At 40.2% G+C, this 24,524-nt stretch overlaps 1 protein-coding gene across 2 annotated transcripts in view; it reads right to left on the bottom strand.

Moving 5' to 3' along the window:
• The window catches only part of LOC140719685 (glutamate receptor ionotropic, kainate 3), a 554,019-nt gene that overhangs the window by 335,984 nt on the left and 193,511 nt on the right, over positions 1-24,524 (bottom strand). The window contains exons 4-6 of one of the 2 annotated variants that reach the window (XM_073034483.1): positions 21,857-22,038; positions 20,089-20,142; positions 1,492-1,665 (exon numbers count right to left, since the gene is read on the bottom strand). In XM_073034483.1, coding sequence (XP_072890584.1) covers positions 1,492-1,665; positions 20,089-20,142; positions 21,857-22,038 — 410 coding nt within the window. Of the gene's footprint in view, positions 1-1,491; positions 1,666-20,088; positions 20,143-21,856; positions 22,061-24,524 lie in introns of both variants that reach the window. The other variant, XM_073034485.1, reaches the window with a different exon arrangement.

Raw genomic sequence — 24,524 nt, 5'->3', positions numbered from 1 at the left:
GCGCCAGTAGCACTACACTGTTGTAAATTTAACTATCTGTAGTATAGGCACTTTATGTCAACTTGTACATCTACACAATTTTTTACATAATATTGTGTTAATATTACTTTGAGTGCTGTATGTGATAAATGTACTGTGATTTGCACCTTGGTCACACAGGAACATTGTTTCATTTAGTTGTATACATGTCTACAGCTGCACCACAAGAACTTGAACGTGAAGAACCCAATAGGAAGAGGGATTATTTCTGTGCCATATCTCTCAATGACTCTACAACATAACATTCTTCCCAGCTCTTTAGCTTTTAGCGTTAATACACAGGAGGGCATTTGTCCCACCAGGCCTCATCAGCTCTCACAGCAATCCACTCCTTCACTTATCTCCATGTGACCCATTCTCTCTCAGATGCCCATCCACTACCCCGACCCCCCCCCCCACCCCTCAATTCTTCAGTGACCCTCCTACACAGGGAATAATTCGGAGCGGCCAATCAACTTAACAACCAGCATATCTATGGGATACAGGAGGAAGCTAGGGAAAACAAAGGGGGAACATGCAAACCCCATTTAAACATATCAGGATCGTGCCCAGCTCACGGGAACTGTGAGACAGCAGCACTAATCATTGTGCCAGCAGTAAGTTTTTGCCCCACATTAATCTTCCCCTACTCAACATTGTTCCTTTTTACCCTCTATATCCTCTACTTCTAGGAAAGAAATCTTTCTCCTTTATTGCTTTGCTGATTTTTTTTTTTCTCTCTGTCCCTGCCCTTTGCATTATTTCCCCTCAGCTGCTTCCATTGAGCTGTTGGGAAAATCTTTGAAATCTTCGGCATGAGGTTAGAAAATAATGCAGTCAACACAATTGACATTGTGGACAATGAAACAGGAAAGCCCTTGTGATGTTACAAATTTGTAGCATCATAAGGGCAATGACTCGTTGAGGAAGCCATAGAAACTACAGCAGCCCAACAACAACCCCGGCAATAGCAGGAAGCTCTCCCGATAGATTTCTCCATCACATAACCAACAGAATAAAGGGGGAGGTTTTATTTAGCCTGAACGTTCAATGGAGAGGCATTTAATTTATTTCCATGAAATTTCTTTTCATGGGAATAAATAAAAGATTGATCAAAGGAATTTGAGGGATTATTCCCTGTAGAAATGTTGGTATCTTTTTGTGAACAGTTGCCGACTTTTTACACACGTAACTCTGTACTTTAGACATACATTGATCTCACTCCAGCCAGAAGACCTTTAAGCTTATGTTGGATCTTTAGTCATACGAAACATTTGTTCTATAGTGAGGAGAGGTTAAGTATCAGGAAACCAAAAGAAGCAACTAGGTCATTATTCTGGAAGAGTTTGTTGGCAAAAAAAAATCTATATCTATATAAAATTAGGTTTTATTATTATAGAGAAAGCATGTAAGGGTTCCCTGTCCATAAATTTTTAAAAAGGGCATGCCTCGTGATTTGGAAGTCTATCGTACCGTCATAATTCCATCCAGTAAGCCAGAATCTGCACTGGGAGGTGCCTGGAGCCGTTCCATAGACCACTTTTCAATGATTGAAGCAACATGCAGGTTTTCTGTGTTTAAAATTCGAAATCCTGTCATGTTTACCCCACAGTAGCGATAGGAATCCAAGTCGAGGGCGAAGAGATCCTGTGAAAGAGAGGGGAAGTTCCATGTTAGGACATTTCACACGCTGCATGTTATGAATAGCCGCACTGTCTCTTTTGTTCCCAGTGCAGCCGCCTTCAATCAAAGGCACACTCAAGTGCTTTGCTGGTCGACATTCTTTCAGCTGCAATGATCAATATTGTCCTCTGTTTAAGACCCTCCAGAGCTAAACCCCAACCACTGTAAGAATCTGCTAGGCACTGTGACATCTCAGTTGTAAAAACAAATAGGTTTGAATTGGGTTATAATTAATTACAAGAATTCTGAACTTCAATTGTGTCTATTAATAAAACTGCCATGGTAACAGAGGACTTGACATTTGCATAGTCAAAGTACCGTGCCAAGAGCTGAGAAGTTTCTTTCATAAGTTGCTTAATTTGCTTTCAATCTCTGCTGCCTTTGATGTGAGTTCCATGAACACAAAACAAATTATGTAGAAGTGCCTGACTGTAAACTCTACCAGAAAATAAAGATCCAAGAAACAGCAGAAGCAGGCCAGTTGGCTCTTCGAGGATTGCTTCACCATTGACTAAGATCACAACTGATCTTCTGCTTCAGCGCCACTTTCCCGCACAATGTCTGTAATTCCTTTATTTGCTTAATATCCAAATATCTATCGACCTCTGTCAGAATGAACTCTCAAAAGAATTAATTATGGTTGAACGTAGTAATCTCTCATTTATTTTTCTGAACTCTAGAGACTAATTTCAACCTGCTTAATGTCCCCTCTTATGGGCAAACTCCCTCAGCACAGAAATGAAGAAAAAAATAACTGCAGATGCTGGAAATCTGAAATAGAACAAAAAATGCTGAAAGTACTCAACTGGTTGGGTATTGTTCAGAGAGGGAACAGCAGAAGTAAATGTTTCAGGTTGATGACCTTTCAGCTTTCTAATAAAAGGTCACCAACCTGATCTGTTTTCACTGATATACTCTCTCCACAGATGCGACATCACTTGCTGAGTATTTCCATCATTTTGTCTTTATATCCGTTTGGTGAAGCATGATTCCACAGCCTGTATTGCAAATGTATCCTCCATTAGATATGGAGATTAAATCTGTGCACAGTATTCCTACTGCGGGCTCAACCAGGGAACGCACATCAGAATCTGTTTAATATCACTGGCATGTGTTGTGAAATTTGTTAACTTCATGGCAGCAGTACAATGCAATACATGATAAATAAGTTTACAGAGAAAACTGAGTTACATTAATTGTATAATGTACATGTCTATTAAATAGTTAAGTTCAAATAATTAGTGCAAGAAAACACAAATAAAAGAAGTAGTGAGGTAGTGTTTATGGCTTCAATGTCCATTCAGAAATCAGATTGCAAAGGTGAAGAAGTTGTTCCTGAATCATTGTGACACATCTCCTCTGACCCCACATATGGTACACTTCTATACTTTCCCCCTACACACTTACCCATGGGTCCCAAACTGTTGCCACAACACAGACCACTTCACATGGCAAAACCCCACGCCATTCAATGTATACCTATCCTATAACATGTACTTGCAGGCTTCAAGTTAATGTGAATGTACAAAGATATTTATGTTTTTCTGAACACAAGCACTTCTCAATTTTTCATCATTCAAAAAAATGTTCTGCTTTTTCATTTTTTGTTTGCCATAGTGGATAACCTAGTATTATTCCATATGTTTCTCCACCTGTCATTTAGCCAGTCCATATTCTCACAAATACAAGAAAATCTGCAGCAACTGGAAATTCAAAGCAATACACACAAAATGCTGGAGGAGCTCAGCAGGCCAGGCAGCATCTATGCAAAAGAGTAAGCAGCCAATGTTTTGGGCCGAGACTCTTCATCGCGACTCACTTTTCCATAGAGCTGCCTGTCCTGAAATCAGAGAGACTAGAAGAAACCCACAGTACGTGCAAACTCCACACAGACAGCACAGCGGTCGGAATCCAACTCAAGTTGATGCAGTTGATGCACTACAAGGCATGATCCCCTTACTTTCGACAGCGAAGAAAATCTACCGTCATTATCTGATTGCCTGACATTGACGTAACTCAGTGATGAAACTCTAAGTATTCAACAACCTGTTGAATACTCAAACCCTTTTTTTGGACATTGCCCTTGGATCAAGGATGGCTTGCTTCTGCTCCGATTCTGGGGAGCTCCAAGGGAAGCACAGCCTTTTCTGCAGATGGGTCAGGAGATGTCTGATAGGCTACCCACTTCAACTCGGCCTCTCATTCCCATCTAGATATGTCCGTACATGGCCTCCTCTACTGCCATGATGAGGCCAAACTCAGGTTGGAGGAGCAACACCTCATCTACCGTCTGGGTAGCCTCCAGCCTGGTGGTATGAACATTGAATTCTCCAATTTCCGGTAATTCCCTCCCCCTCCCCCTATCCCAGGTCCCTCTCTGCCTCTCTCCCCTTTCCACTTTCTGCTCCTTTATCTCTACAGTTCTTTCATGCTTATCCCCTCCCCCTCCCCCTTTATCTTTCCTCTGATTGGTTTTCCACCTGGCCCCTCTAGGCCCTACCCCCTCCCCTATCTCTATTACTGGGCTTCAGCCCTCTCTTCCCGCCCCCCCCCATTCCTGATGAAGGGTCTCGGCCCAAAACGTTGGCTACTCTTTTCTCACGGATGCTGCCTGACCTGCTGAGTTCTTCCAGCGTTGTGTACGTATTCTTTGATCCACAGCATCTGCAGTTGTATTTTTATGTCTGATAGGCTAGTTGGTGGTTGGCGCTTTGTGAGCTGGTGTGCTGCTTGTGTGGGGTTTTTCTGTGCTCATGAGTCACGGACTCTCAATTTCACCCCAAATGCTGAGTGGTCATGGACTCGGAATTCCCAAGAGTGAATGGGGATGTTGCATTTTTTTCAAGTTCAAATTTAAATATCATTCAACCATGCATGAAAACCCATGAATACAGCCAAGCAAAACAGTGTTCCTCTGTGGCCAAGGTACAAAAATACAGTACCAACAGTCATACACAGCACAAGGTACAGATATTACATATAGATAGATAGATAGATACTTTATTCATCCCCATGGGGAAATTCAACATTTTTTCCAATGTCCCATACACTTGTTGTAGCAAAACTAATTACATACAATACTTAACTCAGTAAAAAATATGATATGCATTTAAATCACTATCTCAAAAAGCATTAATAATAGCTTTTAAAAAGTTCTTAAGTCCTGGCGGTAGAATTGTAAAGCCTAATGGCATTGGGGAGTATTGACCTCTTCATCCTGTCTGAGGAGCATTGCATCGATAGTAACCTGTCGCTGAAACTGCTTCTCTGTCTCTGGATGGTGCTATGTAGAGGATGTTCAGAGTTTTCCATAATTGACCGTAGCCTACTCAGCGCCCTTCGCTCAGCTACCGATGTTAAACTCTCCAGTACTTTGCCCACGACAGAGCCCGCCTTCCTTACCAGCTTATTAAGACGTGAGGCGTCCCTCTTCTTAATGCTTCCTCCCCAACACGCCACCACAAAGAAGAGGGCGCTCTCCACAACTGACCTATAGAACATCTTCAGCATCTCACTACAGACATTGAATGACGCCAACCTTCTAAGGAAGTACAGTCGACTCTGTGCCTTCCTGCACAAGGCATCTGTGTTGGCAGTCCAGTCTAGCTTCTCGTCTAACTGTACTCCCAGATACTTGTAGGTCTTAACCTGCTCCACACATTCTCCATTAATGATCACTGGCTCCATATGCCTAGATCTCCTAAAGTCCACCACCATCTCCTTGGTCTTGGTGATATTGAGTCGCAGGTAGTTTGAGTTGCACCATATCACAAAGTCCTGTATCAGTTTCCTATACTCCTCCTCCTGTCCATTCCTGACACACCCCACTATGGCCGTGTCATCAGCGAACTTCTGCACATGGCAGGACTCCGAGTTATATTGGAAGTCTGATGTGTACAGGGTGAACAGGACCGGAGAGAGTACGGTTCCCTGCGGCGCTCCTGTGCTGCTGACCACCGTGTCAGACCTACAGTCTCCCAACCGCACATACTGAGGTCTATCTGTCAAGTAGTCCACTATCCAATCCACCATGTGAGAGTCTACTCCCATCTCCGTTAGTTTGTGCCTTAAGATCTTGGGCTGGATGGTGTTAAAGGCACTAGAGAAGTCAAGGAATGTAATCCTCACAGCACAAGATAGCAAGTAATCATACAGTCAGATAAAAAAAATATATATAGTCCCGAATGTCAAATCCTGTAAATTGATGGTGTATGGGTGTTTTCAACAAGAAGGAGCACTTCTCAGCAGTCCGCAGACGAACGTACTCAGGTGTACAGTCCAGTTTGACATTCCACTGAACGAACACTGGGTGGCAGCACCAATGGGAGGGCCAGCCCCCCACTTAGCATGGACACTGCACTGCAATGCCTGTGGCACCTCCTCTCCTGGACTCCGTCAACAGACAAGCCCATGGCTCGAGGCCTAGTCCTCGCTACAACTGAGTCCACACAACTCACCTGCTTTCTGTCTCACAAATACACAAGGGAAATGGACTTGCAGCATTTTACATTACCAATGGGGTCTTGCAATCACCAAGAGAAATGTCAAGGCAATCACAGGCTGTTGGACTACACACTGACTGCAATGCTTTCCTGTAGCAGGCGGTAACGTGGTTCTCACCTGTCCAATGGAGATACTGGAGTCCAACTAAGGCCCCAAAGCTGGGTACGTTAACCTTACTGAGTACATTGACATTGCTCCAAGTACTTAGACATAGAGAATTTTCCAAATTTGGTATTTCTGATATTTTTACAGCGCCTTGAAGTGTTTGCTTATAGTAGTTCAGGTCTCAGAAGCATATTGAAGGACAGAAATAATGGCTCCCTGGTAGACCCCTAGTTCTTTGCCACTTCCGTGCCTTCATCTTCAATCTACCCTTTACCTCAATTGACTAAATTCTGTACTGAAGCGCAATACGTGATGGTGAATTTCAAAATTGACTTTTGCTTCCTTCGGGAGTGGTTTCCAAGATGCAGCAATTGGTCCAAATTTTTCTGTTCATTTCATGAACGCTTGTGTCAGAAGGCAGTAAGGACAACTGGCAGAGAACCTTTGTTTTGCAGATGCTAAGTGTAAGTCCTTTGTCTGCATACTGACGGCCAGACATGCCAAAGATTGGTTGGAGCTCAGCAGCTGAATGCATTCAAATACAAGTATCATCTGTACCCTATAGTTGCACGTACTGCGGTTTGGGTGACCCTAGAGTGTGGTCACTTGTATTCGCAGGTCACTTAGTACATGGAGATCAAGAGTGGCCATTAAATCTTGGAACCAAACCAAGAGTTATGACAGGGAGTAAGCCTATAATGTCTGTGCTGGTTGATAAAGAGCTACACAAACTAATCCCAACTTCCAGCAGCAGGTTAATACCCTGCAGGTCATATCTCTTCAGAAACATCTCAAAATAGGTTTCAACATTGACCTACAGAATAATGCTCACTTGCAATAACTAAGTAGAACAAAATCTAGATCTTGTACGTGTATATGCACTGTCAGCAGAAGTTCAGAAATATTCCTGATAATCTACCACTCAGGTGAAGGCCACACAGCTCCATAAACACCACTGTTCAAGGTTATCAACCTTCTTGTTTGAATGCCTATCTCACACTTAAATTAGTTGACATATTATTGGTGATATCACTTACTGCTAAATTCTCCCCAATTTGTTCTAACTAAATTCCTCTGCCTCAAAGTTCAAAAAAATAGAGTTAATTTGTAATGGCAAGCTAAGAAGCAGATCTGAAATCACCAAATTTTGCCAAATCACAAGCTATGGTGGTACTTTCTTTATTCATTAACCATTCTTCATTGACGAATTTCATTCTCTGCCTATCTTGTTCTTAAACCATAAGACCATAAAGTCACAGCAACAGAATTAGGCCACTTGGCCCATTGTGTCTCCTCCACCATTCCATCATGGCTGATTTATTATCCCCTTCATTACCATTCTCCTGCCTTCTTCCTGTAACCTTTGACATCCCGACTAATCAAGAACCTGCCAACCTCTGCTTTAAATCTACCCAATGATTTGGCCTCCACAGCCATTTGTGGCAACGAATTCCATAGATTCACCACACTCTGGCTAAGAAAATTCCCTCTCATCTCTTTTCTAAATGGACATCCCTCAATTCTGAAGCTGGGCCCTCTGGTCCAAAGCTCCCCCATTATAGGAAACATCCTCTCCACATCTGCTCTATCTGGGCCTTTCAATATTGGATAGATTTCAGTAAGATTCCCTTCCCCATTCTTCAAAAATCCAGCCAATACAGGCCCAGAGCCATCAAACATACCTCATGCATTAATACCCAGAATCATTCGTGTGAATCTTCTCCAGACTCTCCAATGCCAGCCTATCCTTTCTTAGAGGCCCTAAATTGTTCGCAATACTCCATGTACAGTCTGACCAATGCTTTATAAAGCTTCAACATTACCTCCTTGCTTTTATATTCTAGTTCTCTCAAAATGAATACTAACATTGCATTTGCCTTCCTTACCACCTGCAAGTTAAGCTTTAGGGAATCCTGCATAAGAACTCACAACATATCTTAAAGAGCACTTGATGAAAATGATGAACTCTGTCATTAATGTGGGACTGTGAGATAGAAAAATTAATTGCGGGCATTATATAAGTTAAGATAAGTTAGGACAACTATTGGCTTGTGAGTTGACTTCTGTATCAACAATGTCTGTTTCTCCGTGCCCCATTTAAACTAGTATGGCGAAATAAAATATAACATCCTTCCTTAATGTTGAGGATAACTTGTAAATCACTGGACTACACTTTTTTTAAAAGAAAGTCAGCAACTATGCTAATATTGTGCTTTACTATATCACAATAAATAAGGTTAAAGTAGTAACAACAGTAGCATTTTAAAATACTGCATGAATATTCAGATATTAAAATTTACTATTTTCTTTCATTTTATTTATTTATTTTAATGTATTTACTTTCATTTTCTTCCCTTACTTTCATCACTAACAAACTTTTTCTACTCTTGAACTTAGTTCCTCTGTATTTATTTTAATGGTGCCTTTTAAATAAATGACATGTCACGAAATGTGCAGGAAAGTGACTGGGAAACGGGCTATGGTTCCACCCAATGTGACTTTTATCCATTTGAATAAGTGTATGGAATTGAGTGGATCACAAAACTCATGCAATGTGCTTATTCAAACCCTCTCCAATCCTGGTTTCCATGTGACGATCGTCTAATGAATGATTTATCTGATGCTGTAAACACAAACAAATTGCAGAACAGTTTAGCTTTAATAAAACACATGAGTTTTTCTTTTGTAATTAAGTACCCCTCCAAGGCTGCCATGTTTTCAGACATGATCCTGCACACTTCATTCTAGTAGTTAATCGTATAATGAACTATCGGATTATTAAGCCCATCTTTCAATTTTACGATGTACTGCATCCTTTTTATGTACTAATGTTCTTATTGAAAACTAACATAACATTCTTACAGCTGTTGCATATTAGAACAGATGTGTTACTTTTACTTCACAATGTAACAGATCCCCAATTGGGTTGTTCACCGGGATGATTTTACATAAAGGCAATAAACAGCACCACATGTTGTTGCAAAATGTACAAAATGGGTATTTGTGTCATCGGTAGCCCTCTGAAAATATTATTTCTGATCCTTTTGGATACTCAGTGGTGCACTTAAATACAGCTCAGTTGAAGCAAGAACTGGACAGTGTTGCATAATTCTCTCAAATGAAATGAGACCTCGGATTATTTTAAACAATATCAAAACAACTTGGCTTACAAATGCAGACATTATCAATAGCTCAAAGTGTTAATTATTTAATAAAGTGTAACACCCTGATACACATTTTCACTGCTAGGCTGTAGGTATTTCATCTTAGCAGTTCTGTAAGAGCAGTCTGTTCTGCTTTCAGCATGTTCGGGTTATTGTTGAAGATAAGGGATGCTGAGGAATGTGTGTCATCCAATTCAGATGATGGAACCGAGAGGTTTTTCTAGGGGCACCAAGGTTGGTCTTGGGTGTTTATTTGTTCGGTGGGAGACGAAGAAAATTGATCGTAGGATTCGACCTGGTGGGTGACCATGGAGCAAGGAGCCGGGATCTACTGATCTACCGATCTACTGAGGATCAGTGGATATGTGTGACTTTTGGAAGAGTTGAGCTCCAACTTGTGCACGTTTGACTGTTTAATTCTAATAGGCTCTTTTGTCTTTCTTTCTTTTCTTTACGAACCCTTTAGATAAGATTCATAAATATAATTCCTTTAGTCATATGCAGTGTGCTGTGTGTCATTTCTTGGCACAGTGTTGTGACAGGGTCGCAAATTATGCAGCATCCACACAAACTGGAGTTCGGGTTGGGAGAGCCATCTCTATCTCACTGGTTTGGCAGGACCAGAATGTGTATTCCCTAGACTTGCACAGTCAAGGAAACCAGCGGGGTTTCACAAGCTTGCACTTATTTACTCCACCAATATTTGAAACACAAGATGGTTAAAAACACATTTCCCATATATTGATGTGTTCCCATTAAGTGAAAATGGACCTGAAATGGTATTTGTTTTATTAAAAAATATACATTTTTAATAGTGATGACGGAAATGAGATAACCAAGATACAAGAGGATAGTATGAAAACTTGTTTATTTGAACTAACAGTACAGAGCAATAATTTTGACATCAATAATCTGAGTTTAAACTCCTGCTCTGTAAATTTGCAGATTGATGAAGGAAGGTGTAAGGATTAGAGCAGATGCCTGAGCTTCTGTATAATCATGGGAAGCTTCATCCAAAGGATGGGACAGCAGAGGGGAAGAATAATGAATGTCAAATGTTGGCAATAAACGCGCAAGTGGGAAGGCAATAGCAAGGCTAATATCCCAGTTCAGGATTTTCAAAGTCATCGAGGTTTACTTGTGATTTCTCCTAAACCGAGTGATTTTATTTTTAATAATTCCTTGCCATTGCTCCCAGGCATTTGATCATCAAGTAGGAGCCCATTGAGCCCCTACCTAGAACATAGCAAAGAATCATTCTGCATATCTATAGTACTGTGCTTATGTTATCTTAAAAGGCTACACTTCACCAAGCAACTGCCCCTATCTTTCAAAATGATTGCTTTATACTCCCTATTAAAAAAACTCCCAAACAGCAAATAAAAAAGAACACATATTTCTCTCTTAGAATTGCTCCTTTTGTTTTCTAATAATTTCTAAATCCATGATATACAATTCCAGAACTGCACAGACATCTGACAAAACGAGCTCTATAAGGGTTAAGGTGCCATTTAAAATCCACCTGCCATGCTTCCTATTCAAAGGGGAGTATTCAGTGGTGCCAGCTGGCAGCAGCTTCTGAATCAGCGCCAATCGCCTGAACACAATGCTTTGACTATCAGCGTGGGATCACTCTAAAATGTTCAGTTTAATATAAAAGTCCAATTCATTTCCACCCATGAGTCTGGTTCTGTGGAACCACATTAAAGAAAGACGCAAGTAGAGGAAGCTTCAACCGCCCTGCAGCAAAAAATGTAAAGGAACAATCTTGGTACCATAGATATATTGTTGATGAGCTGTGACAGACCGTGAGGTAATTTGCATTGGAGCTAAACAAAATATTCAGAATCAGAATCAGGTTTAATATCGCCAGCATATGTTGTGAAATTTGTTGTCTTTGCAGCATCAGTATAATACAACACACAATCATAGAGAAAAAAACATTGATCACAGTAAGTGTGTGTGTGTAATATATATATATAAAAAATTAAATATGTAGTGCAATAATAAAAATTAAAAGTAGTGAGGTAGTGTTCATGGGTTCAATGCCCATTCAGAAATTGATGGCAAAGGGGAAGAAGTTGTTCTTGAATCATTGAGTGTGTGCCTTCAGGCTTCTGTACCTCCTTCCAGAAGGTAGCAGTGAGAAGAGGGCATGTCCTGGGTGGTGGGGGGTCCTCAATGATGGATGCCTCCTTTTTGAGACATCGCTCCTTGAAGATGTTCCACATAGGTGAAAATATTCCGCATATTCAGCTAAGGAGAGGATCTTCCCATCATGAGGAAAGCATTGCTCATGTCCCTCACAGAGGATCACTGTTAGTAGCTTACATTATTTTGTATTTATACTTTTATCTTAATACATTATCTAAAGGGAAATATTTGTGATAATCTGACTCAAGGAAATATTTGGATGGAATTAATGCAGGGTGACACACACACACACACACACACACACACACACACACACACACACACACACACACACACACACACACACACACACACACACACACACACACACACACACACACACACACACACAACTCAAGTGCAAATTCCAAATAGTTTTTTAAAATCGAGTAGGAAAATTTAGTGCAAAAGATTAATAAAGTCAATCAGTGTTGTGATGTGCAAAAGAATAATGTTAGAGAGAGAGGAAAGACTATCACTGTTATCAATGATTTAGCATCTATTTACTTTCTCAGACTGAGGAATTGGAGCCTATGAGTCCGATTCTCAAACTCTTTCACCAAATCACAGAATATGATTCTGAAACTACAGTCTGAGTTCAATCAGTGTTATTGCTGAATACAAGAATATCCCTGGGTTCCTTGCTCTAGAACAAAGGTGACATCTCATCTGATAACAAGTACGATGCTGATGAATGCTAAATAAGATTGTCCTAATTTAGATCATCACTGACTGTCCCTTGAACTGTCATGACACAAGCAGATTTTCCCCAAAGGCATTCCTAATACTCTCTGTGCTGCTCTTGATTCCCAAGACAATTCACTCCCTATCACATATCCTAAGCAGTCGGTGCAGGTTAAAGCCAATTTCAACAGATCATGACATCTACCATAGACCATACACAGATCATTAATTAAATTGCAGGCAATGAACTTATTTAAGCCAACACCCTCCTAAATGGTTTGAAACTGGATTGTGTGACATTCTCCAATGAAACTGTGGGCATGAATTAGGTTGCCTTCGTGATTACATTATTTCCGATATATTTCAAGTGGTTTTTGATCTCAACAATATATTGAGCTGAACCTAATTATAACATACTGTACATATACACCTACATTAAACCAGCATTGTAAGACTCATTGGAATAGGGATAACCCCAAGAATGAGAGGGGTCTCGATGGGCTAATGCGACAGCATGCACTTACTAACTTTAACATAAAGCCTGGGTCTCAGCTTTCACCAGGATACATTTAAACAGTCCTTTGCTCTGCTGCCTATAAGAAAGAGGGATAGTTCGCACCATTGTTTAGATACACCTAGTAAATTAGCAGGCGATCTTGCTGATTACGAGTATTGTATTTCCAGACTATTATCTCTTTCTATCTTATTTATGTTTAATCCCTACAGTGTGTGAAATTGGATTGCCTGAAATTCTCTAATTACCATTTTAAGCACCTAATGAATAAGCAGCACTCAACGCCCTGAATGTCGCGATTAGCGAACAAGAAATAGACTACCCTGACACCTTTCAAGTAACCGTCAGGGACTTCAATCACACTTCTTAAAGAAAACGCTGCCTAATTATCATTAACATATTGTCTGCAGCACCAGGGGTCCCAACACACTCTAACATTGTTACACTATGATTGGAAATGCCTAGATGGCATTTCAGGAAATCTGATCACTTTACTATCCTCCTCCTACCTGCATACAGGCATAGGCTAAAGAGCAAGCATCCAGAGATGAGGACAACAAAGAGGTAGACGCAGGAGGCTGAGAAGTGGCTATGGGATTGCTCGGAGTTAGCAGACTGGGTCATGTTCAAGGACTCTTCAGAGAATCTGAACGAATAAACTCCGGTCATCACGGACTTCATAAAAACAGCCATAGGTCCTCACAAAATCATTCAGTGTCTTCCCTAACAGAAGCCCTGGACGAGACATGAGATCTGAAAACTGATGAGAACCAGATCGACAGCTTTCAGGTGTGGCGATCAAGTTAAATACAAGAGGTTCAGGGACAATCTCCAAAAAGTCAGTTCACATGCAAAGTGCCATTTCCAACCAAACTTGAATCACTGATGGATGCTCGATAGCTGAGGCATGGCTTGAATGCTATCATCTCCTACAAAGTGAAACCAGGTGACATCAAGGCTTCACTCCCAGATAAGCCTTCTATGCTCACTTTGACCATCAAAACATTCACAAACTCTCACAGCCCCTGACGACACTGTGACTTTAGTCACTGAGGCTGACGTGAGAGCGTCCTTCAGAAGGGCAATCTGGCCCAGATGGAAGATGCCAACTCCTGCCTGATGAGCAACTTGGATCTGCTTCAATTTGCCTACCATCATTTCAATGGCTGTTCACTCAACTCTGGCCAGTGAAGGTGCATACATCAGGATACTCTTCATTAACTACAGCTCGGCATTCAATACCGTCATCCCCTCAAAACTAATCATTAACCTCCAAGTCCTTGGCCTCAAGTACATCCTTCTGTAACTTGATCCTTGATTTCCTCACCTGCGGTTCAGATTGGTGACATCATCCCTGCCGCAGTCTCCCTCAGCACAAGTACGCATCAAGTCTATACACTTAGCCCCCGCCTCTACTTGCTTTACGCCGATGATTGCGAGGCTACGCAGAGCTCCAATGGTATATTTAAGTTTGCCGATGACACCACTGTCACTGGCCGAATTGAAAATGGTGACGAGTCAGCATATAGGAGGGAGACTGAAAATCTGGCTGAGTGGTACCATAACAACATCTTCTCACTCAACATCAGTGAGATCAAGGGGCTGATTATTGACTTCAGAAAGAGGAAATCAAGGGTTCATGAGGGGATCAGAGGTAGAAAGTGTCAGCAACTTTAAATTCCTAGTGTTATCATTTCAGAGAAACTGTCCTGGCACCAGCAGGTAAGTGCTATTATGATAAAAACACAACAGCACCTGAACTTTTTTTGAAATTTGTGAAGATTTGGCACATTATCTAAAACTTTGATGAACTTCTATGGATGTGTGATAGAGAGAAAATTGGTTGACTGCATCGCAGCCTGGTATGGAAGCACAAATTACCTTGTAGGAAATGCCTGTAAAAAGTAACGGATACAACTCAGTCATCACTGGCAAATCTCTCCCTACTACCCAGCACATCTACATGGAGCACTGTCACAGGAAAGCAGCAACCATCATTAAGGACCTCCACAATTCAGGCCACGCTCTCTTTTCACTACTGCCATCAGGAAGAAGGCACAATCTCAGGCCCATGCTGACCCAGACTCCCGTGTAAGGAACAAAGCAGACTGTTGGCCTGTGTTTGGTCTTCCATTTCTCTAAACCATTCCTTTCCATGTACCTGTACCAGTCTCTATTAAGTATCATATTGTGTACCAATCTGAATCATTTTCTATGGCAGTTCATTCCTTATACTGACCACCCTGTGGATGAAAAGGCTGCTCCTCCGGTTTCTGTTAAATTCTTCCCCTCAAACCTAACTGTTCTTTAAATGCCTCTATGTCATTTACCTCAAGTGCAACATGAAGCATAAAATTTCACAATCTCCCAGCACCTTTCTGAAGTCAGGATTAAACTTATTAATGACAATTAGTGAAGCAAACTGCAAAACCCAAATGATTTACTCTGTCTAACAATAGAATGTCCAATCTGAGCACATTGTTTGTTTATGTTTAATGTTTTTATGTTTAACTTGTGTTTTTCTTTATGAATGTTACAAATCTCTGATTTTATTTGACTGTGATAATACTACAAGTACATTTTTCAATACAGCTGTGCTTATGGATATGAAAACAAATTCAAATTTCACTTTGAATGTCATGATGGATTTTATACCTCCATTTACATACAAGACCCACCACTCCCAACATTTAGCATCTCTTCACCACACACAAATAATTAAGAGCATCATTTTTACATTTTTTTCATTTCCATGGATGCTGCCTTACCTGCTGAGTTTCTCCAGCATCTTGTGTGTGTTGCTTTGGATTTCCACTAACAGCAAAATCTCTCGTATTTATCATTTTTATATACTTTTTTCAAAAACCCTTCATATATTTCAAACTTTCTATCACATCTCACTGTAGCTAATAATAGTTGCTTACATAGAGTAAACAGACGATTAACGAGAAGTAGATAATTAGAAACATAGAGTCCTCCAGTGTTTGGATCACATGCAGTTATCGAGTTGAGGGACAGGAGCAGCTTCCTCAACCAAAAATGATTTATGTTTAGTTTCTGAAATTTGAGACTGGTTTAGTGATTCAATCACACTGGGAGAGCAGATAATTTACTTCAGTGTCTTCAAAAATATTAAACTAAAATGTGAAATATATACTGTATGTATCTGTGAGAACAGTTTTTGTAAAATAGGAATGAACAGAATCTGTCATATGATGAGATACACATGAATGGTGTCTGCCATGGCTTGTACAATGATTGGAATTGAACTTTCACAAAATGATTTTTTCCTCCCATTGTTGGCGAACTCCGACATGGAGTATGTGTCCTTGTTACACAAGATGGGTTCCAGATGGTTGTTTTGTTATTTGCTGGAAGAAAACAATCATCTTCTTTGGCAGGTGGGGAAGTGCAGTTGGACAGAATTTTGTGATCAAAGCACGGTTACTCAGATCACCTCTGGCAAATAAACAGAACATTTTCTTGGTTTGCTTTCACAGAATTCATGCCATCAGGTTGTTTGGCCTGAATTTCTAGTCTTGCAGATGCAACACATAATAAAAACCGGTTATACTCTTGCTTCACTTTCAATACAGAGCAGGTGGTGGATTTTAAACAACTTAATTTTACAGTCGATACTCTGTTAGAAACTATGTCCAGCCATTTCAAAGACGTAGTTCATCATGAATGGAGAGTGAGAATGATTTCCTCATATTTAATCATAGTCAAAGAGGGGAAAAAATGTTTAAACTAATCATAAACACACTGAACCGCAAATAAAATGTAAAATCTAAACTAAATGTCAGCGGCTCACTTCAGAGAAATAAAACTGTAACTTTTAAGTATTGAATATATTTTGTAATTCACTTGGGCTTAACTTTCAAATGTTATAGACCAGAGTAATATATTGTGGCGAGCATTTGGTCCATAAAGACAGACGAGGAGACTCGTTAAATTCAACAACCATGTTACTGTGAGAAACACAAAACAGACCGGTCACCATGACCCAGAGAGTGAACCCAACCAGTATCATACCAGACAGGGGTAGGTGACCATCACATACCCCGGTTACAGTCAGGGTGACCCACAAATACACAAGCGAATAACTATATAACCCAGGCTAAAATGTAACAATAAGTGAAGTAGAACTTCCCACAAAAGCATTTTAACACAAGTACAGTAAACAGCACGGGTCATTCGAAATGCAGGGGTGGGCTGTCGACCACGCCACCCCCCCACCCCCGGAGCGTCATTATATCAAGAAATCATGCTGTTCAGCTCAACTCATCCATGCCAACCAAGATGCCGACATAAGTTAGTCCTAGTCCACGTGTCTTGAAACTTTCCCATGTACCTGCCCAAATGTCTTTGAAAAATTGTAATGGTACCCATTCTCCTCTGGCAGTTCATTGTATAAAAACTTGCCTCTTATGTCCTCCTTAAATCATTCCCTTCTCACCTTAAGCCTGTGCCCCAACCATGAGAAAAAGACAGAAAATCAATCTTACTTATACCCTTCAGGAATTTGTAACCTCTATAAAACAACCTCTCAGCCTCCTTTACTCCATGGAGAACAGCCCTAGCCTAAGTCTCTCCTCATAACTCAAGCCCTTCAGTCATGGCACCATCCTTGTGAATCTTTTCTGCAATTTACCAGCTTAATCACATCCATCCTAATGTACGCTGACCAGACTGCATGCGGTGTTCCAGATGCGGTCTCACTAGTGTCTTGTATAGTTGTGGCATGATATGCCAACCTTTGTACTCCGTGCCACAACCGATGAAGGGAGGCACAAAAATGCATCCTTTCATTCTAATTCAAGTTAAACACCATCTGTCATCTCTGAGCACACTTTACAGTTGATCTAGATCCTTAGACACAATTACTCACTGCCCATGACATTATCAATTCTGGTGTCATCTGCAGTCTTACTAATCATGACACCTATATTCCGAACTACATATAAAACTAAGAGCAGTGGATGCATCGCTGATACCTACAGCACACCAATGGTCACAGGACTCAAATCTTTAAAACAACCCTCCACTACCATTTGTCTTCATCCATCATGTCATTTTTTCACCAATTGCAACCTAGATCCCATGTGATCTAACCTTGGTGACTAGCCTACCATGTGGGACTATCTAAAGCCTTGCTGAAGTCCACATAGACAATGTCTACAACTCTGCCCTCATCAATCTTCTTGGTTACTTCTTTAAAAACCCTCAATCTAATTCATCACACATGACTTTCCATGCATAAAGTCATGCTGACTGTCCATAATCAATCCTTGCCTTTCCAAATGAAGACAGAGTCTACCCCTTAGAATCCCCTCCAGTAACTTTATTAGTATCGTAGATGTTGTTACTGAATCTGCTTCCACCACTTCACCTGATGACGTACTCTAGACACCTACTACTGACTGTAAAAAAAAAATTGTCCTACACATCTTCATTAAATCGTCCTCCTCTCACCTCAAAATATGCCCTCTGGTGTTTGACTCTGATGATCTAAGCTATTGATGCCTCCCAGAAATGTATAAGCTTCTGTCAGGTTGCTCCTGAACTTCTGATACTACAGAGAACACAATCAAAGTTTGTCCAACCTCTCCTCATCAGCTAATACTCACTGGTCCAGGCAACATCCTGGTGAACCGTTTATACACCCCTCTGTCCTTCCTGAAGAGCAGCAAGAAGAACTGCAAACATTACTACTTCTGTGGCCAAGCCAAAATTTTATTTGGATGCAATATGACCTCCTGACTTTTATATTCAATGCCCAACCAATAATGGCTAATATGTCACATGCCTTCTCTATCACCTTGGTGACTTGTGTTGCTACTTTCACAGAGCTATGTATTTGTAACTCAAGATTCCTCTGTACCTCAATGCTTTCCCAGGGTCTTGCTATTTACTCTATATCTTGCTCTTATGTTTGACCTCCCAATGTACATAAACTCACACTTGCCACGACTAAATTCCAAATGACATTTGTCCATCTATATTTCAATATTCTTCATTATCCACAACTTTTTATCCTCAACATTTTTGTGTCCTCTGCAAGTTTACTAATCAGCCCACCTAATTTTTGTTGAAGTCTTAAGTATTTCCTCCAGCCAGAATAAAAGCCCTTTCTGTCGTAATGTTCTCTAGCCAATAATTTCCTTCTTGACTTCTATTGCCTTTCTGGAACAAATATTGTCCATATGCTGGTCCTCTGGGACCTCACCTGTGGCTTAAGAGGTTACAGTGATTACCATTAATTCCCAAGCAATCTCCTTCCTCGTCTGGGATGATCCTATCAGATCGTGGGGAAGTATATACCTTAAAGGTCTTCAGCAAACCCAATACCTCCTCCTTCTTGATATCAACATGCCCCTAAGTATTCACATATTCCTTCCTGGTCCCACTACTCTCCAAGTCACCTCTGGAGAATATCAATGCGAAGTACTCATTTTAAATCCTGCACACTTCTTCTGGCTCCAGACACAAATTCCCTTCTTTATCTTTGAGAGGTTCCATCCTCTCCTTAGCTAATCTCTTGCTTTGAATGCATATATAAAACATCTTGGGGTTCTACTTAATCAAACACCCCATGGACATCTCATAGCCCCTCTTGGTCCATCTGATTTCCTGTTTATGTTCTTTCCTACTTCATTTCTAACCCTCAAATATCCTACCCAACTTCAGCTTCCTAAACTTTTTGCTTCCTTTTCCTTTTTGACTGAAATTTATGTCACTTTTCATCCAACGTTCTCCAACCTTGCCGTACCTGTCTCTCTCCCTCATGGGGACATGTTGGTTCTGCATTTGAATCAGCTGGCCGATAAATGACTTCTACGTCAGACGTGGACTTATCCAGTTGTTCTGCAGCTTTTTTCTCACACTGCTGAAATTACCACTTACACACTCTTCCGTGGTCCAGACTTATCCTTATTCTTATCCATAACCATCAAAGAATTTGCAGAATTCCGATACAGTTTCCAAATTCACCTCCTACTCAAACTTCGATCATCTGATCCAGGTTTATTTCCCAAACTAAGCTCTAGTAAGACCCCTTCCTGATTTGGACTATCTAGCTTTCAGTAGTACCAGACAGCTAGAAGGTATGAATGCATATATTCTATACGTTACATGTTTAAGATTTGCTTGATAGAGGAAACAAATAGAATACAATTTTCATAACCAGTGGTTACAATCAGATAATACAGCAAAATGTATTACCAAAGTTGTAAAAATGTAGTGGTAATATTCGGTCATCATCCCCATTGCCATTGCCTAGAAAGAAGAGAAAAGAGTGTTAGAGAGTAAGCGTTTCTCCTAAAGTGCCAGAGAGACACATGCAGAAGGTTTCCAATCCTTTTCATTTTTATTCTCCACGCCCATATAAGGTTTCAGCTCTATATGCAAAGCAGGCATTACATGTAATCTCAGACAAGTGTGGAAAGATTACTGGGCTGTGTGTGCACAAAAATAACTGGTGAATGGTCAAGACAATGAGGTCTTGATTATCTCATCCTTTCCAAGCCCGAAGGCACAAAGACCAATTGCAGCAATCTTATTGCCTCAGTTGTGATATCTGATTCAATGTTTGTGGCGGGGTTAACAATTTTTTAAAAAATCCTTATGAATTGCAAGAGAATTGCAATTTTTTCAAGCCATTCCACTCGAGTATGCCAGTTCTTCACTCTGATGCCATTTGCCTCTGCTCTCCGCCCTTTCAAAAAAATTCCTTACCAATTTCCTGTCAAGGATTCTAAAACTTATCTGTGGAAATACATTTCAACCTGAACTTCAGCTCATCTTTTATTTATTTCACACAACAATGGCAAAATTAGTAAAATCAGTGCAGAACTTTCAGTATTTAGTCGTCTGTACTACAATGTGTTTCCATAATCACTCGTACTAGCTTGAAAAAAGCCTAGAAAGCAAAAAAAAACTTGGTTTGGCCCAGATAGATGAAACACTGCTGTGAGTTTCAGCTAACTTAGAATATTGCAGACTCTAACTGCAAACACTCAAGTATTAGTTTGCAAAGACACTAACCTTGCAAAAGGTTTTGAAAATTTTTAAATTAACTGAGAAAGTTAATTTTAGTGATTTCAATTCATTTTTATTTCAATTATGACACTGACTAAAATGTTTAGTGAAAGACAAGAGATTTATACAATCCAAAGAGAAACCAGAGTTTACTGCTTTCTTGATTAACCCATTTTGAGGCCATTGGAAACTGACCAGTAATTGCTTCTATTACACTTGCGCAAGGATCCTCTATTCAACATAGTAAACATAGCTTTCAGCATAAGACAATAAATATGGATTTGAAAAAGATTTTGAAAATCCTGTAGGAAAAATGTCTTTTTTATTGCAAGTCTGAAGCTCTCGAGCCCCTAACACCATTGACTCGTTTCCCATCTTGCAGCGTGAGATTTCTTAGGAAAATGACTGACACTAAACTGAAATTTCAGGCACAGAGATCTACACGCTTCTATCCCTCTTGAGATCCTATAATTCAAGACGTCCAGTCAACTATCTTTGTGAACTTGATCCTGAAAGCAAAAGTCATTGATCACACAGTATTGCTCCAGCTTCTTATTGGGAAGGCAGAGATAAACGTTGCACACAATATTAATATCATGTGTATAAATGATGTCAGAGAAGTACCAGCCATGCCAGGATGAATAGAAACTGGAAGTACCCACCAAAGGGTAGGACCCCTGCCAGGAATGGTTCCTATCATGCTGAAATGTGCGCTAAAACAGTGTTGATACACAGTCTGCTCAGAACAAACACAAGTTTCAAAGTTACAGAACGCCGCTAACAACAGTGAAAGTAAACACAATTAACAGAGCAAACACAAAATTACACAACCCGAAACAAGACTCCACTGCTGATTTTGTTGACACAGCATTCAGCATTCAACATATCATGCCCTGCAGAGAGTTAATATAAACACCAGTACAAAGGCACAGCTACAGTGAATGGAACTTACTTGTTTCAGGATCTGAGCAGCCATCGTGTAGCTGCAGTCGAATATAATGCGGAACTCCCTGCCTCGTTTCATCTCCTTCAAGAGAGGCCTGGCATCGCTTGAGTCAATGGGAAGCTGGCGAATCTTTAGCCGGATATTGTACCTGGAGGGAGCTGTTATCAACTCTTGCAAACGTATGAGACCTTCAATAATAAAGCAGAAAAGCTATTTCTGATGTGCAGTATGTCCCAGCAAATTGAGTTTACAATTTGCCTCGTCCTCTCCTCTGCTCCCTCATTGTTTAACATAACAGTTTCAGAATCATCTGTTTTACATGAATCTTATATTACAATCTAAGTTAGTTATAGAACACAGAAATAAGCCTTTTTGCCCACTGTGTTCATATTTACCATCAGATACCCGTCCATATTTGTCCCATTTAACATCACCTTTCTGTTTTCATGATTCAAGTACTCATCTAGATACCGCATGAATGCTTCCACCTCTCACTCAGACTTTATGTTCCAGATTCTAATTACCCTTTGGGTGACAAAGTTCAAAAGAGTGCTTTATTTGCTGTCGTTCAATTTAAAAAGGAAGTTACTTCCTCAGAGTTTACAAAATCCGATGCACTTTCAGTCGTAGATTTGGAATACAGGACAACTACATTTTGGCACATAATTCACCTCACTGGAGCATTTCGTTCAGTACAGTCATGTTTTCTAATATGCAGCACATATAGGTAATACAACTAATATTGAAGACAATACTCCAAGCACAAACAAGGCTCCAAGTATGGTTTCACCAAGATCCTATTTTAGGTGTTGTAAGGTGAACATGACAATGTTCATTTATTATGTCCCATGCTCTCCCAGAGGTGTTTGTTAAGATGCAACTGGCAAGTGGACCATGACAGACTTTATCCCAGGGTGGAAACAGCTAATATCAGGGGGCATAATTTTAAGGTGATTGGCGGGAAGAATGGTGGGTGTGGTGTCAGGGTTATTTTTTTTAAACACAGAGCATAGTAAGTGTGTGGAACACCCTGCCAAATTGGTGGTAGAGGCAGATACATTAGGGGCATTTAAGAAGCTCTTAAACAGGCACATGAAAAATAGAAAAAATTGTAGGAGAGAACAGTTAGATTGATATTAGAGTAGTTTAACAGATCGGCACAAAATCATGGGTCAAAGGTCCTGTACTGAGCTTTAGTGTTCTGGGTTTTCTAAACCAAGAACAGAAAGGGGAATGCCTTAGAGTTTCGGTAATTCATATTTGAAGTGCCTCACCAATGCCAGTGGATGAATGAACATTCTTGGAAAAATCTGCATTCCAATGTTATCAAACCAGAATAAATAAAAATATATGTCGAGACCCTCCAGGGAGTATGTCACAAGGTGGAAATACAAGAGAGAACCTTAGAAGTAACAACATTTTCAATCATCTCCTGTGTTGTATGCTGGTAGGAATAGGAAATAAAAGATAAGACATGTTTATGCAAGGCTGGGGAAACAGTGCAGAAGCTTCAGATTCATGGGGCATTGAAACAGGGAATGGGATAGTAGTTTTCCCATCTCAATCCATCAGAAGATAATGGGACCATTATCTTCAATGGTGAGGGATTAGAACAGGGGTTCCCAACATTATATATGTTATGGACCCTTACCATTAACCAAGGGATATGTGGACTCCAAGTTGGGAACCCTTGGATTAGAATAATTTATCAGTGGGAAAACACCAGAATGAAACGGGTTACCTTGAGAAAGTAATAACATTAGAATACAGACCTTTATATAAAAATAAGGAAAAGTCAGAGACTGAGGAAGAAAGAAATGTGGGATTGAGTAAGATTAAAGTGCATGCAAACAAGCATACAGAGCCTGCAGAACTGGATTGTTGTGTTATGGAGTCTTAATTATGGGGGAATCCCAAAAGAGCTGAAAATGGGAACCTGGGTAAAATAAGTGCAGGAATTAACATTGAATATAATGTATTCAGGAAAGCCAAAATTGGGGAAAAAACACGGTAGGAGGAACAAGTCAATTAATGAAGGATACTGTTAGAAAGGCGGCATAAGAATGATAGTGACGGGCATGCAAGACAGAATCTATTTGGCAGGCGTTGAAGGACTCAGGAGAAGCATTGAGCAATGGGAAAATCAAATAGTGGGAAAGAGGCAGAGAAGGAAGTTTGTGGGGAGTTACAAAATAATACAAGTTATTTAGGGTAATGCTAATGATGACTTCAATTTATGAGGAGACATTAAGAAGATAGCAGTATGAAGAGTAAAGAGGAGATAGTATTCCAGAAATAATGAACAGGTTAAGGATTGGCATTGGATTCAATCCTATTCCATTTGGCTAATGTTGACAGAAGCATTGATTCATCTTGTTTTGTGAAATGAAACGATACAATTACGGCATTTGGAGATTATACCAATGTGAAATATTGATTTAATATCATTGCATTTACTGAAAATGAAAAGATGAAATCAAGTGTAAATGTAAATGAAGAGCTTAAACACTGAGAATGGGATTTAGTAAAAGTGGATTTTAATCAAATTAAATGATTAAAACAGGATACCTACAATAGGTGTCCTTCAAAGAGTTCATGGTTTGGGAAAAGAGTATAATTCAACAAGAATGAAAGGGTATTAACTGCTTCAGTTTCCAGGATGACTAAATACCTG

The sequence above is a fragment of the Hemitrygon akajei genome, chromosome 32 (assembly GCF_048418815.1).
Source record: "Hemitrygon akajei chromosome 32, sHemAka1.3, whole genome shotgun sequence".
Classification (NCBI taxonomy): domain Eukaryota; kingdom Metazoa; phylum Chordata; class Chondrichthyes; order Myliobatiformes; family Dasyatidae; genus Hemitrygon; species Hemitrygon akajei.
Note: the sequence above shows the minus strand (reverse complement) of the source record. Positions and strands in the feature narration are given on the sequence as shown.